The 15,594-nt window shown below is 40.8% G+C and overlaps 2 protein-coding genes across 9 annotated transcripts in view; one reads left to right on the top strand and one right to left on the bottom strand.

Annotated features, from left to right (window-relative positions):
• Nucleotides 1-5,143: 5,143 nt before the first annotated feature.
• COPS4 (COP9 signalosome subunit 4) lies at nt 5,144-15,014 on the bottom strand. 2 transcript variants are annotated; one of them, XM_071753581.1, is made up of 10 exons: nt 14,593-15,014; nt 13,327-13,406; nt 12,397-12,548; nt 10,815-10,918; nt 9,842-9,995; nt 8,606-8,756; nt 8,051-8,221; nt 6,627-6,742; nt 6,175-6,259; nt 5,144-5,721 (listed from the first exon to the last, which is right to left on the bottom strand). In XM_071753581.1, the coding sequence occupies exons 1-10, from the start codon at nt 14,664-14,666 to the stop codon at nt 5,588-5,590; spliced, it is 1,221 nt and encodes a 406-aa protein (XP_071609682.1). In that variant the 5' UTR covers nt 14,667-15,014; the 3' UTR covers nt 5,144-5,587. The 2 variants fall into 2 exon arrangements, with proteins under 2 accessions (XP_071609682.1, XP_071609683.1); XM_071753582.1 differs by having other exon boundaries at nt 5,341-5,721; nt 8,051-8,242; nt 14,593-14,843.
• Nucleotides 15,015-15,110: 96 nt separating this feature from the next.
• LIN54 (lin-54 DREAM MuvB core complex component) overlaps nt 15,111-15,594 on the top strand; it is a 42,687-nt gene continuing 42,203 nt past the window's right edge. For all 7 annotated transcript variants that reach the window (XM_071753578.1, XM_071753577.1, XM_071753574.1 and 4 more), the window contains exon 1: nt 15,111-15,253. The gene's annotated coding sequence lies outside the window, so the exon portion shown is untranslated. The remainder of the gene's footprint in view (nt 15,254-15,594) is intronic.

Here is a 15,594-nt window from a genome sequence, read left to right as displayed (position 1 = left end):
TTCTTTACTTTGCTTTTGGATTCTCTTTTATCATGAATAAACACAGTTTGAGTAGGAACTACTGCAAAATATGAAAACATAATTTTTAGAGAAGTAATATATTCTTTGTAAAGCAAAGCCTCTAAGCTTTATAAAAAAAGGAAAGGGATTTGCATGGGTGTTGTCTCCCCAATCAATGGCTTTCATTGTTTGCAGGTTTCTTCATAAAGTCCATTTTACTAGGTAAATACAATTCTGTGTACTAAGTTTTTATTAAATAAAATTGGCAAACCATTAAGCCCTCACGAATTCCAAGTTCAGTCCCAGATACTACTTAAAAGCATATTAGATACTAGATACTGTCTTGAATCAGTCTGCAAAGACCAGTGGCAATGTTTAGTCTCTTTTTCTGAGTTTAGTTCAATTCCTGTAATTTTTTCCTCTCGTGGAAGGAAAACTTTCTGGTACCAAGTGATCCATTAGTTGAGCTACAGAAGTACAACCTAAGGCATGCATGTGGGAAACAACCTTTGTAACACAACAGGGAAAGGATCAGAAATCTACCAAGTCCATAGGCTGATTAATTTGCTTTTTCGTGCTTGCTACGAATGAGAACAATTTAATCATAAAATAAATCTGGCAATGTGCTGGCAGTATTCCACAAGAGCTGAGGCCTCTACGCTGGTTATGTGTGCTTAGCTCTCCATCTAGTGGGCAGTTGCTTGTTTTGGCTCCTGCATTAGCGTAGGCCTGGTGAAGAGGGCATGAATCAGTTTTCAGGGTTGGAAGGAACCTCTAAGATCATCCAATTCCAAACCCCCTGCATGGGCAGGGACACCTCCCACTAGATCAGGTTGCTTAGATACCTGGGCCAGAAGTAGGACTGGGCTTAGACAGGTCAGCACCTCTGTGTTCTCGTTCTGTTAGCTTTGCACGCAAGACCATCTTTGTTTTGAGGCTAGAGTTGGCCACTTAGGTTTCTCCTCTCAGAAATGTTCAGTAGATCTGTTTATTGCTTTAAAAAAAGCCACTCCTGGCTCACAGAGACAAAAGATACTCCACAACACAGCTGTGAACACACACTGTTACAGCTTTTTAGAACTGCCTTCTACTGCAAGCAGAGGAGTGAAGCAGCAAATCTCCCAAACTGGCATGCATATGAATGGCATACATAGCACACCTTCATCTGGAAAGGACATGCTTCCAAGAGAAAAGCACCTCTAAGACAAGCAAGAAAAAAACCAAATAGCAGGCTCCAGACTAATGAGTAGGTCCACATTTCTCTTGAAAGGAGAGAGAATTCTCAGCCAGTATCCCTTCAAACAAGTTGCAAGTAATTTCACTCGAAAATACATGGTCAAAATACCCTCCAGCCTTAAAAAGGAACACTGTTGAACTCACCATCTTGCTCTTCCTTTTCTGCTGTGGTTGAATTAGAATAGTGTCATGGTTTAACACTGACTCGGCAATTAAACTGAGTAACAGATGCTCTCTATTAATCCCCCTCTCCTTCCTGATAAAGAAAGGAGAATAAGGGAGAGAGACTTATGGGTTGGAAACTAAACTACACAGCTTTAAAAAAACAGTAATGATAAATAGGAAAAATTACTAAATATATACAAATATACAGGAAAATTGATACCATGTTCCATCCTCCTCCCCTCCCAGTAACTCTCACGTCACCACCAAGGCTGCAGGGCAGCTCTGGGAAAGTCCAGGATGGACTCCTGGAGGCAGCAGGAGTTGGCAGCTGGAAGCAGGAACACACAAATTCAGGCTGTCACAGATCAGGAGCACAGGCAGACGAATGGACGGAATCCTCCAAGGATGCTGAAGCAAACAGGGACAGGCAAAGAAGGGTAAGCAGGAAGGGGGTTGACCCTTGTGATCCCACAAATTTATACTGAGTATGATGCATATGGGATGGAATACTCTGTTTGGTCAATTCTGGCATCTATCTTGTCTGTTCCTCCCTAAGGGAGGGCTTCAGGTGTGACCTCTTTACTCCTTCTCTCCTCCTGGAGGGCAAAATGTTTCTCAGAGCTGAGCAGTGTCCTTGGCTCTGCATACCAGTCTCTAGCAGTAACTATAAATATTGAGCATTATCAGTTCAAGAAGCAGACACTGTCTGAGAAACTTGCTGTTAATTTCAGCAAGTGCAGCTACTTACAAGAGACTTAGCTGAAAACAAAAGTACAAGACAGAAAATTACCTTTATCCTGGCCCCAACCCAGACAAATAGGCAATGCAAGAAGAGTACAGGAATTTCACTAGGTCATGTAAAGAAAAAGAAAGGCAAAAGCACGGCTAGAACTCAATCTGGCCACTGTTGTAAGAGGCAAGAAAAAAATGTTTTTACAAATTCATTACCAGGAAAAAGAGCCAAGGAGAATCTCCATCCTTTACTGGATGTGGAGGGGAGTATTACTACCAAGGATCAGGAAGAAGCTGAGGTACTTCATGCTGCCTTTGCCTCAGTTTTTAATATTCAGACCAGTTATCCCCAGGGTATTCAGCCCCTTGAGCTGAAAGATAGAGAGCAGAATAAGACCCCCACAACAATCCTGGAGGAAGCAGTTAATGACCTGCTACACCACCTGGACACTCACAAGTCTATGGAGCCTGATGGGATCCACCAGAGTACTGAGGGAGTTCATGAACAAGCTTGCCAAGCTCCAGAAAGGAGCAAAGAAGCTGGTGCAGGGTCTAGAGGTATTATGAGGAGCAGCTGAGGAAATTTGGGTTGTTTAGTCTACAGGAGGCCGAGGAGAGATCTTATTGCTTGCTACAACTACTTGAAAGGAGGAGGTGGGGGTTAATCTCTTCTTTCAAGTAACTGATGATGGGATGAGGCCTCAAGGCCTCAATGGCATCAGGAGAGGTTCAGATTGTATATTAGAAAAAATGTCTCTACTGAAAAAGTGGGCAGGCATTGGAACGGGCAACCCAGGGAAGTGGTGGATTCATCATCCTTGCAGGTGTTCAAAAACCAGGTGGATGTAGCACTTCAGGATATTGTTTAGTTGACATGGTGGTGTTGGGCTGACAGTTGGACTTGATCTTATGGAATTAAGGTTGGAAATACTTGCATAGTGAAGTGTGGCATTATAATTGTATCTAAACTCATAGCACAGTTTCTTCCCGAGTAGTAGTGGCAAGTTGCCTCCAAAAAAGGTAAGTGAAATAAAGCCATAATTACTTAAATTTCTGGATAAACCAGGCAAATGATGAACCTGCTCTGAAGAAATGAGGTGGGATGTCTGGTCCTCTGTAGAACAGCTGTTTACCAATGTTATACCATAAATCTCAAGCTGTAATGGTAAAATTAGCTCAGGAACTGAATTTATCGTGTCACTTAAGTTTCTGTTTTAACTATGAAGTCTGCACTTTAATGAACTGCTCAAAAGCTCCATCACAAATTTTTGAATGATTAATTTTTTTCTGTTGATACTAGAGTACTACTAGAGTAATGGCTAATTAGATAGTGTCTTTAACTATCTTACACTGTTGATATGAATGTTTTGACACTAAAGTTACCTTTAAAGTAACGAGAAGAGTTGAGAGGAGAAAAGGTCATCTGGAAATGAAAGAAACTATCCAATTATTAGTCAAAGACAGCTCTGAGTTCTGACACTGTTGACTTAGAAAAGGCAGGACAGCTGTCTATGGTGCCCTCAGGACCTGCTTGTGGTCAGCTTGGCTTTTACTGCCATCTACTGAAATACCAGAATTTCTCCTGTAGCAAATAAATTATTCATATCTGCTGTGTTAGAGGATAATGCAGGATGCTATTTAGCAAGAAAAGTAACACTTGTGAGTATTGGAGGTGAGCATCTGGAGTGCCAGTCACCAGCCTTAGAAGACAGACCGTTATACTGGACTATGTCAGTTTATACTGAAGAACAACAGCTACCCAACCTCTGTCTGTAATAAGGATCTCTAAGATCTTTCACTGCTGCTCTTCTACAGTAAACTTGTCAAGCGGTGAGCAGCTCCTTCCTGCTCACATAGCTGCTTTTTCACAACTCCCCCTTCCACAGAAACTAAAGGATACTACAAACTGGGAGTCATGATTACTTGGCCAGTTGTTCTTGTACTAAAATACACCACCCACCAGGCTGACAGAGATCCATCATACAAACCACCTTTCACAAGATCCCCGGCTTTTCTAAAATTCTAACCACTACAAAAAATCTAAATGCATAAATACATTTTTAAAAGGCAAAATAAAAATCAAGGAGGAGTTCCGGATTAAGCCAGTATCTTTGACTCCAGAAGACATCAACATCCTCCAGATTTTGAGGATTTGATTGAGACAAATGGCTAGAATGAACCTAGACTGAAAACACGTTAATAGCATTATTACTTGACTGAAATAAGAGGAGCTAAGGTAATTCACATCAGAACTGGAATTACAACCTGAATGAGATCACCCCAAACTAAAACTTAACCTATGGACAGGAATAGCTACTGATGGAACTCTGCCTGGCTCTCCATTACAAGAAGAGCTCTCTGAAAACCTCTCCAGCAAGTTGTATGAGGTGACTCATTTATCTGCTAGATCATAAGGATGGGTAAAGACCACAACTCCAGACTGATAAATATCAGAAGGGCCACTTTGTTGCTATACATAAGCATTTCAAATTAGTCCTGTTTATCACATGACACCTTTACCTCCTCATCGTATCTCATAACAAATGTAACCTGCACAGTATTCTCCAGCCACTCCAGTTTCAGAAAGCGTTTAATCTTTTGTGGTACAGAATCCCTACCTGTCAAGTCTCCTGTTACATTTCCAGTTCCAAAACCCACTATGGATACATTTGTAAAATTACCAATTCATGCTGACCTAGAAAACCAAACAAAGAGTATGTTTGGCTTACTTTCTTGGCATGTGCTATGGTCTGATCACTTAAAGTATCACTGCAACAAGCTCTCTTGGGAACATTGTTCTTCACCCCATCTCTCAGCATAGGTAAATGTGCCCTGCTGCACCAATGCAGAAGAAAGGTCAGTGTTTTCTTCACTTAAGATTTCAGACTTGTGGTTTATAAACAGAAGAAAAACCCCAAGTTTATATTTAACATTTGCAAGGGCTAAAACTAAAAATTCCAAAACAACAACTTATTTCAAGTTACCGCTTTAAAAAAAAACAAAACAGGTCTCTGCAACACTTAAACCCAGTGGCTCATTCCAGCCTTTATTAGAACAATTACAACTAAAAGAAAATATCACTTATATTTTCACATCAGGACAAGCATAATAAGAAATAACGGGCTACGAAGTGATAGCAATACAGAGGTAAAAAAAATAAAATTAAATATATCTAAACCAAAGCTTGCTGCAGACATTGCAGCTTTTTCTATGTGGAAACCACAGCTTTCAGGACAGCAGAGTGCAATGCAGAAGCAGCAACAGCATCATTCTATGCTCAGAAAACCAGGGGACTATCACACCAAACTGTATCACCTAATTGTGTTCTAAGACTGTAGAAGTAGAAGGTGGGGAAATGAAGGTGGGTTATTCATTTGGTTCACAATCCTACTCAGTTCCCTTCTTCCAGCACAGCAGGCAGTTTACTGCCTCCATTCAGACAAAGGCTGCACGGTCACTGAGCCATTTGGGCTTCCATTGCCTGTGCTGTCCATTCTGGGGCTGTCTGACTTATCTTCTCCAGCAAGTTGTTAACCTGGAAACACAGTGACTGAATCTGCTTGTCCCACGTTGGCAAAGCTTCACGAGCTGAAAAAAAGCAAGGAAAAAAAAAATTCCAACCCATACAAAACAAAGTAAGTTTTAGCAATCCCCTTGCCTTTTTAACTGCTAACCTTCTTCTGCCACTGCCCTCACTCTCTTGCAGAGGAAGCCTTCCTTGCAGCTACATCATGCTAATTTCTTTATTCAAGAGCTACAATGCTTCTGTCTGTCTGTTACAAGCCTAACTCCTGCACTGAAATGTACTTCTGAACAGTGACCTTATTCCTACTAGGAGACTGATGGAATAAATTCACACTGTCCTATAGGTGAGTGCATAGTAGGGAGAGTGGATCAACTGTAGTTCTCAATTAAGGCAAATTGCCACCTCCTGGTCACAGCAAGATACTAAGAAACTTTATTTCCTTATTCTGTAAGGCAGCAACTCAAAAAGCTGTCTGAATGGTGCTGATGAAATAAAATTACTGTGGTCAAACTTACTCTCAAAATGAACAATTCCATCAATTTGATCAATGAATCCATTCATGCGACCCTCAGTTATCATCTGAGAAGCTATCTTTTCTGCCTGAAATAATGAAAACAAAAAGATTTTAGCTTCTGAAAGGTATTTAACTTCCGAAAGAAGTTAATAATTATTAAGACTTAACAGTCTTTACAGGCTTTTCAACATGTCCAAACATTGCAGGGTGGGAACCTATGGACAACACTATAAAATCATTACATGTACCATCAGTGGCATCTAATTTCACTGTTGTTTATTCCACATCTCGTACCATTCCTTCTCATAGGATATGCAAGATACTTAACCTTCCACATAATATGGATTATTCAATTATTTCCTAATATTGAAAAAAATTTCCCATTATTATTACAGCTATTTTCTCACATCTCTGGTGCTCCTTGTTTTTACAAAAGATGTAGAAAACCGACACCTTAGCTGCAGGAATCTCTAGTAATGCTCCAAGCTCTTCAAAAGTAATGTTGTTGTAAAGTTTGCTTGCAGATAATAAATTGTGTTCAATAACAGCTCTGTCCAGGATACTGGAACCTTAGGGGTTAGATGAGAAAAAGATAATAAATAATTACTATAACATTGAAATACTTGGTTTATATAGTACAGCAGATGGAAAACACTTTTTTTCCCCAACCGTGTGCAGAAGGTCAAGATGCATCCACGTTGCATCAGTGTTACACTACACAGCAAAAAGTGAACAATAAGAAATGGATGGCATGTGGTGATTTTAAGAGAGGTAGCTTAAACACTTTTATTTCATTTCTAGAATAATCAAGTGGAGCCCTAGGTTTTGCTACAACACCCAACATGTGAATTGGCAGTCTGATCTCCTGGGATCCTTTCCTAGCTTGCCAAACAGAAAGACCACCACCTTTTTTTACTCATTACAGCTCTTTAGGGTACAATTAACCTTACTATGCCTGTACACCAATAAACTCCCATCTAATTTCTAAGATGAATCTTCTTGATTTAACAATTTAACTCATTTACCCCTTAACCGCTAGATGAAGGTAAGTACATCATTAAATACCAACTAACCTGCATTTTTTAACTTACATGGACAGACAGTACAGGTTAAAAATAAACAAGATGACTCAATGAAAAGACTGCAGTTTATTCTTAGTAAGTACCTTTCATTTCTGCAATTACAGTTTTTTATTTGTCCATAATCAATGAGTACTGTTCACTAGGATGGTTTTCCTGTTTAAGAGGTATTTCATGCTTATGTATTTTTCCATTTCAAAATTCCCCTAATTTAGGAAATTGAGACAAGTGTGTTTAGGATTCTAGTCAAGCCATTATTTCAAATTATTTCTCACTGCTCAGAGTTTCCATCCACTGACAAGCATGTCAGTGAGATGGATCAGAAAACAATTTAGAGACAGTGAGGTTCAAGTCATCCCCTCCCTGTCAAGTCAGGAAACCATTCAAATAAATTTATCACATGTACAGATCATTTGCTGCCTAGATGCTTGCCATGTGTTTCTAGGCATCCTGTTTGTAACAATGCCTTAGAACTTAGAGACTAAAAATATGAGGCAAAGTTGGAAATACAGGGAGGCTCAGTGAAGAGGACTGTGTATGGACAGAAAAACAAAATTTTTACATGTTACCTTCAAGAAGACTATTTCAAAACATTAATCAGAAGTTTATTATTAATGAGAAGTTTATTATTAAACTACTATAATAAACTCATGAGGACAACATGCTGGTAAATAGTTTTAAAATAGTGATCATATAAACAATATAAATTATTTTCCATCACACTTCTAGACTGCACTATCAAACCTAACTCCTGTGGATGAACACCAAACATTATGAGGCTTCAGAGAAAATACATACCATCAGCTGTAGTAGCTTTCTGGTGAGGCATTAGCATAGCTGCAAACTCCTGCAGTTGATTTCCACGGATAATTCTGTCAAGATACATTTTCTCCAAAATCCCATAGGCTGCAAGCTGTTGGCATCTCTCATCCTTGAAGAGTGTAGCAAGCATGCGGGAACGCTGTTGTCCTATGAGAGCCAGTAAGAATCCTTATAAATGATCACCAAGGCTTTGAATATTTAGAGGTAAAACCCAGAAAGTTATCTTTTTTTCTCAATACATGCAAATTAACAACAAAAAGCTCTACCAAAGAAGGAACTCTGTTCTCAGCTCCGAAACACTGTTTCTCATTCCTTATCCCTTGCATCATTAGCCAAGAAGCCACCAAAGACACAAAAGTAGTCCAATCCTGAGTTAATAGTATGGCAGAAGGTAATTTTGACACTGTCTTCACAATTTTGGATTCCTCACCACATCTTAACGACAAAATCCCTCTCCACAAGTAATGCACAAGCTGATTTGCTTCAGTGAATATGAAACACCTATTATACAAAATAGAATGTGTATTTTACCTGCTGATGCCAAAATAGTACAATGTAAAGCATGCTTCAATGCCTCCAGTCTCTCAGTTTCATGGACTATACTCTTATAGGAGAGCTCGTTGTATCTCTGGGCAGCCTCAATGAACTTTCTTCTGTAATCAAGAACTCGAGCATAGCAAACCTAAAAAGTAAGTACATCTCAGAAAAAGAAAACTAACAAGGGTGGCTGCATAATACAGGTGTGTATAAATTATCCCATTATGAAATGCCTGTTCCCCTAAATATTGCTCTATTGCATCCTAGGGAAATTTGTGACTTCAAAGATCTTGACTTGCTAAAGCCCTTGCTATGCTAGTATAGAAAGCAATTCAAAGTGCATTTCCCAGAACTATTCATGTATTAAATATTCCAAATGTCTGAATGGCAGAAACAATGTAAATAAGAAGTTGTATAGCTGATGTTGTCCTTATATACAATTCCCCTTCGCTACTGACATTAAGCTAACACTTAGGTAGCAATTTATATGTTTAAAGTGTTTGCTTTTGTCTTTCAGCACTGTAACAGCATCTGATATCTCTTCTCATCTTCCTTTGTGCTTTTCTAATGCTTACAGAAAATATTTCTAGATCTTAAAACAGCATGGGGGGAGAAAAATAGAAAAGGGAAAACCAACAAACTCCCACACCTTGAATTACAGCTCATGGCACATCTGCTTTGCATTGTACAATGTTAAACACTACCACACTTGAATGGCACTAGTTACCACTGCTCGTCTCAGTTATTCAAATGGTTTGAAAACCTAGCATATGGACTATGTACACAGTAAAGCCCCAAACAAAGAGAAAGGTCAGAAGTTACTTTACTACTTGAGATTTAAAGCTACTTTTAGGGGTTGCACTTACTATTTAATTACTGTTGGGCATGGGGCTTCTGTTGTCCCTAATATTGGACATGATGTTTTCCCCCCTCTTACATTTACAGGCAAAGATGAAGGTAATATTTTCCACAATACTTCAGATGTTTTAAAACCTAACTTTTATCTTCAATAAGTAAAGATGGCAATTAAGGACCCTTTACAGCCCTCTAAATCATAAGGAATGACCAGTTTAATTTATTGCTAAGATGTGTCTCTCAAACTCCCCAAACCATTTATAAGCTTCTCCCTTTGTCTCTTATTATAAAAGTTTTAGTCATATTGCATAAAAACACCTCATTGTGGAATGATTTTCTTTTAGAAATAGAAAACAATAAAGCAAGTTAGACAACCTTATAATGGATTTGCAGCTGTTCGTTAGTTGATTCATTCTGAAGCAGGGAAGCTCGATTAATGTAAGCTTCTGCTTGAACTGGGTCATCATCCTCCAGATACAGCCTGGCAATTTTCAGGTATGTCTCCAGTTTATAATCTACATTGTATTGTCTGTAAAAAAACAGAAAAGCAAGTTCTAAGAGCTGCTCCACAACTACACTTGCTCTTCTCTGTTCTAAACATGTATTATAGATTCCTAAGCACTTTACCCTGCTTTCTTCTCCCATAACACAAAAATTAGCAATCTCCGTTCAGGGTAAGGAAATTTGAGATGAATGCCAATATAGAACTGGATCATACAAACACCAGTAGGAATAATGTTGTCCACCAAGACAAACGTACACTCTAATAATCTGGTTTTAGTGAATTGTAAATTTGTCGTAAGTGATGAGCCACTTAAGAACCAAAGGTGCAGAGGAACAAAGAGTTGCTAAGCAGGCAAAACCTACATCAATTCCTTCTACATGCAAACAGAGAAAGAGGACAGAAAGAACAAAGTAACAGCAAGGGTTCTAGACTTAAACGAATTACAAAACCACAAACTAAAGCCCACACAAAACCTCAACCATATTCATTAGCATCCAATTTCAAACCAGATCTTAATTTTGAACTGTAAAGGCAAACATGCAGAAGAACTGCCGCCTTTCAAGAACGTTTCAATAACTTTAGAAGCACTTCTGTCAAATACTACCAAAAAGGCTGTTTGCCAACAAGACTAATAAAACAGTGAAAAACTTCTGGTCTTGTTTCTGACCCACTAAACTGTTTAATGTAGACAACATTATTTTGTCATCTGGTAGTAGTTCTGGCACGAGCTACTGAAACTCTGGGAAAACAGACAACCCCAAGACCCTCACTCACTGGTCTAGTTAAGTATAATGGGATCAAGTATACTGAACAACACATGACTGTGTCTGGCACAGTACTTACTTTTGCCCTGTTTCCAAAGGGATCCCCACCAATACTTGTGCTGCATTTCTCCAATCTTCTTCTTTCTCATAGATTGATGCAAGATGTTGCCTGATTGAAGCAACCTAACCAATAATAAAATCAATAGCAAATGCTCTAAAAATTGAATGGTACTGTATTTACCTTCACAGTATTTGTTCTTGTTCATGGATTTCCTCAACCAATAACCCAGCTTCCCAGATACAGCAATCTGTATGTGCACAACTCTTCCTACACAGGGAGTCCTGAGTCCTGGATCAAGCTTTAGTACCAAGCTTTTTAAAGATGAGTGATGATTTGAAGCATTTCCACTTCAGCTTACAACAAGCAGAAACCTTTTATAAAGTTATTAAAAAGGTGAAATGAGGATTCTGGAGCCTTCTGGAGCACCAGGATTCACAAGCCATTTCTTGAAGTTTTAACTCATATCAATGTCTGTGAGATATGAGGTGAACTATGATTAGATCTTTATGTAAAAAATTCTAATTGGTAGAGCAGCTGTCAGAAGGCAAAATATCAGTGCATATATTCTGGGTTTCACAAGCAGAAGTGTAGTTAAAAAAATAATTTGATGTCTTGAATTTAATACATGCATAACCATTAAAACATAAAGGCAAGCATGTTCAGCTAGGACAGAATAAAAGCTGCTTAAAAAGACAAAAGATCAAGAGAAACAAATACAAATCATGGCAGAATCTGAACTGCTTTTCTTCTTAAATACCAGATCCTAAAGGCTTCTAATATAAACACTTTCTATAAGAACTTTCAGATGATGGTAAATATACAAGAAAACCAAGAATTGTATTGAAAAATAAAACTGCAGCATATCCACTAGTTAGCTAGTGGGATTTCAAGAACACACTTTTTGCTGGTAAAATGATTATGACTAAAATACACACACGCATACCTGCACAAAGATATTTATTTTGAAACAAAAGCTACTGGTCAAGATACTTCTCTTTCTATATCACCTGCCTGTTCCATTGATTAAAATGCAATACAATGAGTACCAGGCTGTGTCTCAATAATACCTGAAGTATTGCTTCATTGAAAGAAGCCATTGTCTCATAGCAGAGGAATTATATACTGAGAATCCTGACCACCACAGAATCATAGAATGGTTTGAGTTGGAAGGGACCTTAAAGATCATCCAATTCCAACTCCCATGCATGGGCAGGGGCACCTCCCAATAGAACAGGTTGCTCATCCAACCTGACCTTCAACACTTCCAAGGACAGGGCATCCACAAAATCACTGGGCAACCTGTTCCAGTGTCTCAGCACTCATTCATTAAAGAATTTCTTCCTAATACCTAAAACCTAAATCTCCCCTCTTCCAGTTCAATAGACAAAGTCTGATGAGGAGACAAAGTCCATATTCTTTGTAAGGTGATATATTCTCTGCATTTAGCTTAGGTTTCAGATGTACAGGAATAGAAAAGCAGACCCTAGGCAGGAATATCTGTTTTGAACAGTTTTTTTAAAAGACAATGAAGTCATCAGATAAGGGAAAAAACCCCAAAGCCAAGCCCACAAACCAAAACCCACTTGCACTGATCTCTCACCTGCTCTTCAAATGAAATAACTCTAGGCTGTATCTTTTCCAAGGTGAAATGGTAAATTTCTTTGGCCGTGCTGTCAGGAAGACTTGGAAGATGGGTACAGAAATCTGTCAGTAGCTGACGTGAGATTACTAGACTGACATTCTCATTCACCACTGGTTTGAAGATACATGGAAGAAAAACACAAGATGGATGCAATATTTGTCAGTGCCTTCACCGTAAGTGGTCAGATGCTTTTATACTGAATTTTAATATGCCAAGTTTTAAAATCTGTGTTTATCTGAAGGGTTTTTTTTTGTTTGTTTTTAAAAGGTGAACTTTTTTCTCTCTGAAACAGTTTACACTAGGCATCACCAGAATTCTGACAGATTACAGTAAAGAATTTCTCACTATGATATATAGTTTAGTGAGATGTTTCATTCAGAATCACTGTTCTCAGTTTTTGAAACATCTTGGACAAAGTAAATCTTAAGATAAATATCATCAAGTTTACTCTCAACTTGAAATTGTTAAAACATGTCTAATTTATAGACGTATTCACAAACTATATCTCCAGTGCAACACTAACCCCCTCCTAACTGCTACTTCTTGGCAATTTTTCAAACTAACTTGAGACAGGGGAAAAAAGGGGCTGCTAGTTTAAATAGTGCTTGGCATCCAGCAGCAATTTTAGCGTTCAGAGAAACTGTTTCATGTTTCCACCTTCCAACACTGTCACACTGACAGGTGAGGAAGTTTTAATAACTTACACATCTAACAAGTCCATTGTCCCTTAACTTCTGAATGTAGTGATGATGGTTGCTCTTGTATTTGAGTTCCAATTGGACAAAAATAGCATACATATAAATAGCCGCACATCGAGCTGGCAAATACACAATCTCACAGACTCTGGGCTTCACTCAATGTGCAACTTATTATACTAAATGGACTTACTTGCTTCTACAAAAGCTTTCAAAGCTTCTAGTTGTTCTACATCCAGCAGCTGAATGGCTTTTTCCAGTATTTGACGATATCTGTACACAGATTTAAAGAAAAATAATAATTTTTAAAAAATCACTCAGAGGGCACATTTTTTTACTAACAAGTTCTGTTTCCCTGTTTATTTTCTGTGCCACGGGCCTACTTATATTTTCTGTACTTGTAAGGTGGCAATTTTCCAAAATGTCTGTGTTCAAACATCAGGAATACTCACCTGGAATTGGTATCTGTCTTCTCGAATCCCATCACTAGATTCTAAGATAACATAGCTCATAATTTTGTAAGCTGGGAATATATGTGCCATTCTGAAGGTTAAAATAAAAACAAACACATCCCTAGGACAATGCACAGAAAAACTAATGAAAACTATGTCACTCATGGATTATGATTAATAAAGTTTGTCAAATGTTCAAAATCAATGAGAATGAGAAAGTGTTTGGAGTGGGAAGTAAACAATATGTTATGGCTAGCTGACATGAACATAGGCACAGACTATACATTTTTAATTATTATTCCTGCAAAAATAGCATTTCTAGTTTTCATGCTTCATGGAGCTAAATGAGGTTTGCCTGGGCCTTAAGTTCACACAATACTGATGAAGTGCTACATTCACACTGAAGACACATTTTGAGGGGAACATTTCTACGTTTTTCCACAAAACTCTCAGAAGTGAAGCAGTGCATCTAGAAAATAAGCAACGGGTCTGAGACTTTAAGAACTCTATTTGCCTGATCGATAGATGCACTGAACCCTCCAATCCATGTAACACTGCACTGCCCAAACCCCAAGGTATGCCATCTAAAACACCCACTTAATAAAAACAACGAATAATGATAACGACGTTACTGACATATCTACAGCAGTCGAAGGAAATAAATTCACCCAGCCACCAACTTGGCGCAGCAGACGGGCAAGGGAACGAACTCTGAGGGAGGACGGGCAGAGACGGGGGAGCTCCGGGTACGAGCCTCGGGCCTCGCGCCGGAACTCCGCTCGCCTCAACACCCCCAGCGCAGACCCGGCCGTTGCCAGAAAGGAAAAACTAATTTAAAATTACTGAATCATAAGAAATCTTTCTTCTTTTTATTTAAAGAAATGCGGCCGTTTGGCAAGAGCTGTCGCGTCCGCCCAAGGCCCGGCAGCCTCCCTCCACCCCCATCCTACCCGGACGGCCGCTCACCCGCCACGCCCCACAATGGGGAAGCCGGAGCCGATACTCACTTGCCCGCCAAGTCCTTGTGAGAACCACTGGAGTTCATCAGCTGCGCCAGGTCCTGCCTCACCGCGGCCGCCATCTTCGCCTCCCCGCTGCCGTCCTCGTACCGCGCCACAGACCTCCTCCTACCATAGAGCCCCGCCGCTGGCAGGCTAGAGAGGCTGCAGCGCCGAGAGATCACGTGGCAGGGGGCGTCCGCACAAGCGGAGCCCGGGCGCGGGAATAAAGCTGGGGAGCGTGCAGCACACACGTCCGCCAGGACCTTAGGGCGTCACGTATATGTATATATATTCATATATGTGTCTCCATACGTATAGAAACGCGTTTGGGGGGGGTGTGCGCGCCTGCCAGTAGCCTCAACGGGGGGCGAGTTTGGGATCGCCTGGAGGGGCGCGTAGGCCCTCGGAAACGGACAGTTCGACGTAGTGGGGCGGGCCCGGAAGCGCGGGGCGGTGCGCGCGGGACGCTGCGCCGGCCGTTACCAGGGCGGCGCAGTATTATGGGATGTAGCGGGGGAATGGCGCGGGGCGCGTGATTTTGAACAAACACGGCGGTTTCGTCGCGGGCGCGCCCGCCGCCGCCGGGCGCTGTAGCGGAGAGGAGGGGGCCGGCGGCGGCGAGAGGCGGACGAGGAGCAGCGGAGGAGGAAGAGCGCTCGCCCGCCTGGTGAGTGCGAGAGGCTGGGAAACGACGGCAGGAGGACGAAGAAGGGGGTGTTAGTATGGTCCCGCCGGTGGAGAGGGAGAGGCAGAGCACAGGAGGGAGGGGCAGAGTGCTGACAGCCGCATCCCTCTGGGAAGGCACAGGCCCGGCCCCGCTGGGCGCGCTCCCCGCGGCTGGGCGGGCTCCCGGGCGGCCCCGCCGACCTCTTTGGGCTTGTGGTGATAGCCGGACCGATCAGCTCCTCTGCCGGGACTCGTGACCGCTGAATGGGTCTCACCGCCGTCACTCGCAAGCTCAGCTGCGCCCAAGGCTGCATGGGAGCGGTGGGGTTAAAACGACGCGGG

This window comes from Heliangelus exortis, chromosome 10 (genome assembly GCF_036169615.1).
Source record: "Heliangelus exortis chromosome 10, bHelExo1.hap1, whole genome shotgun sequence".
In the NCBI taxonomy this organism is placed as follows: domain Eukaryota; kingdom Metazoa; phylum Chordata; class Aves; order Apodiformes; family Trochilidae; genus Heliangelus; species Heliangelus exortis.
Note: the sequence above shows the minus strand (reverse complement) of the source record. Positions and strands in the feature narration are given on the sequence as shown.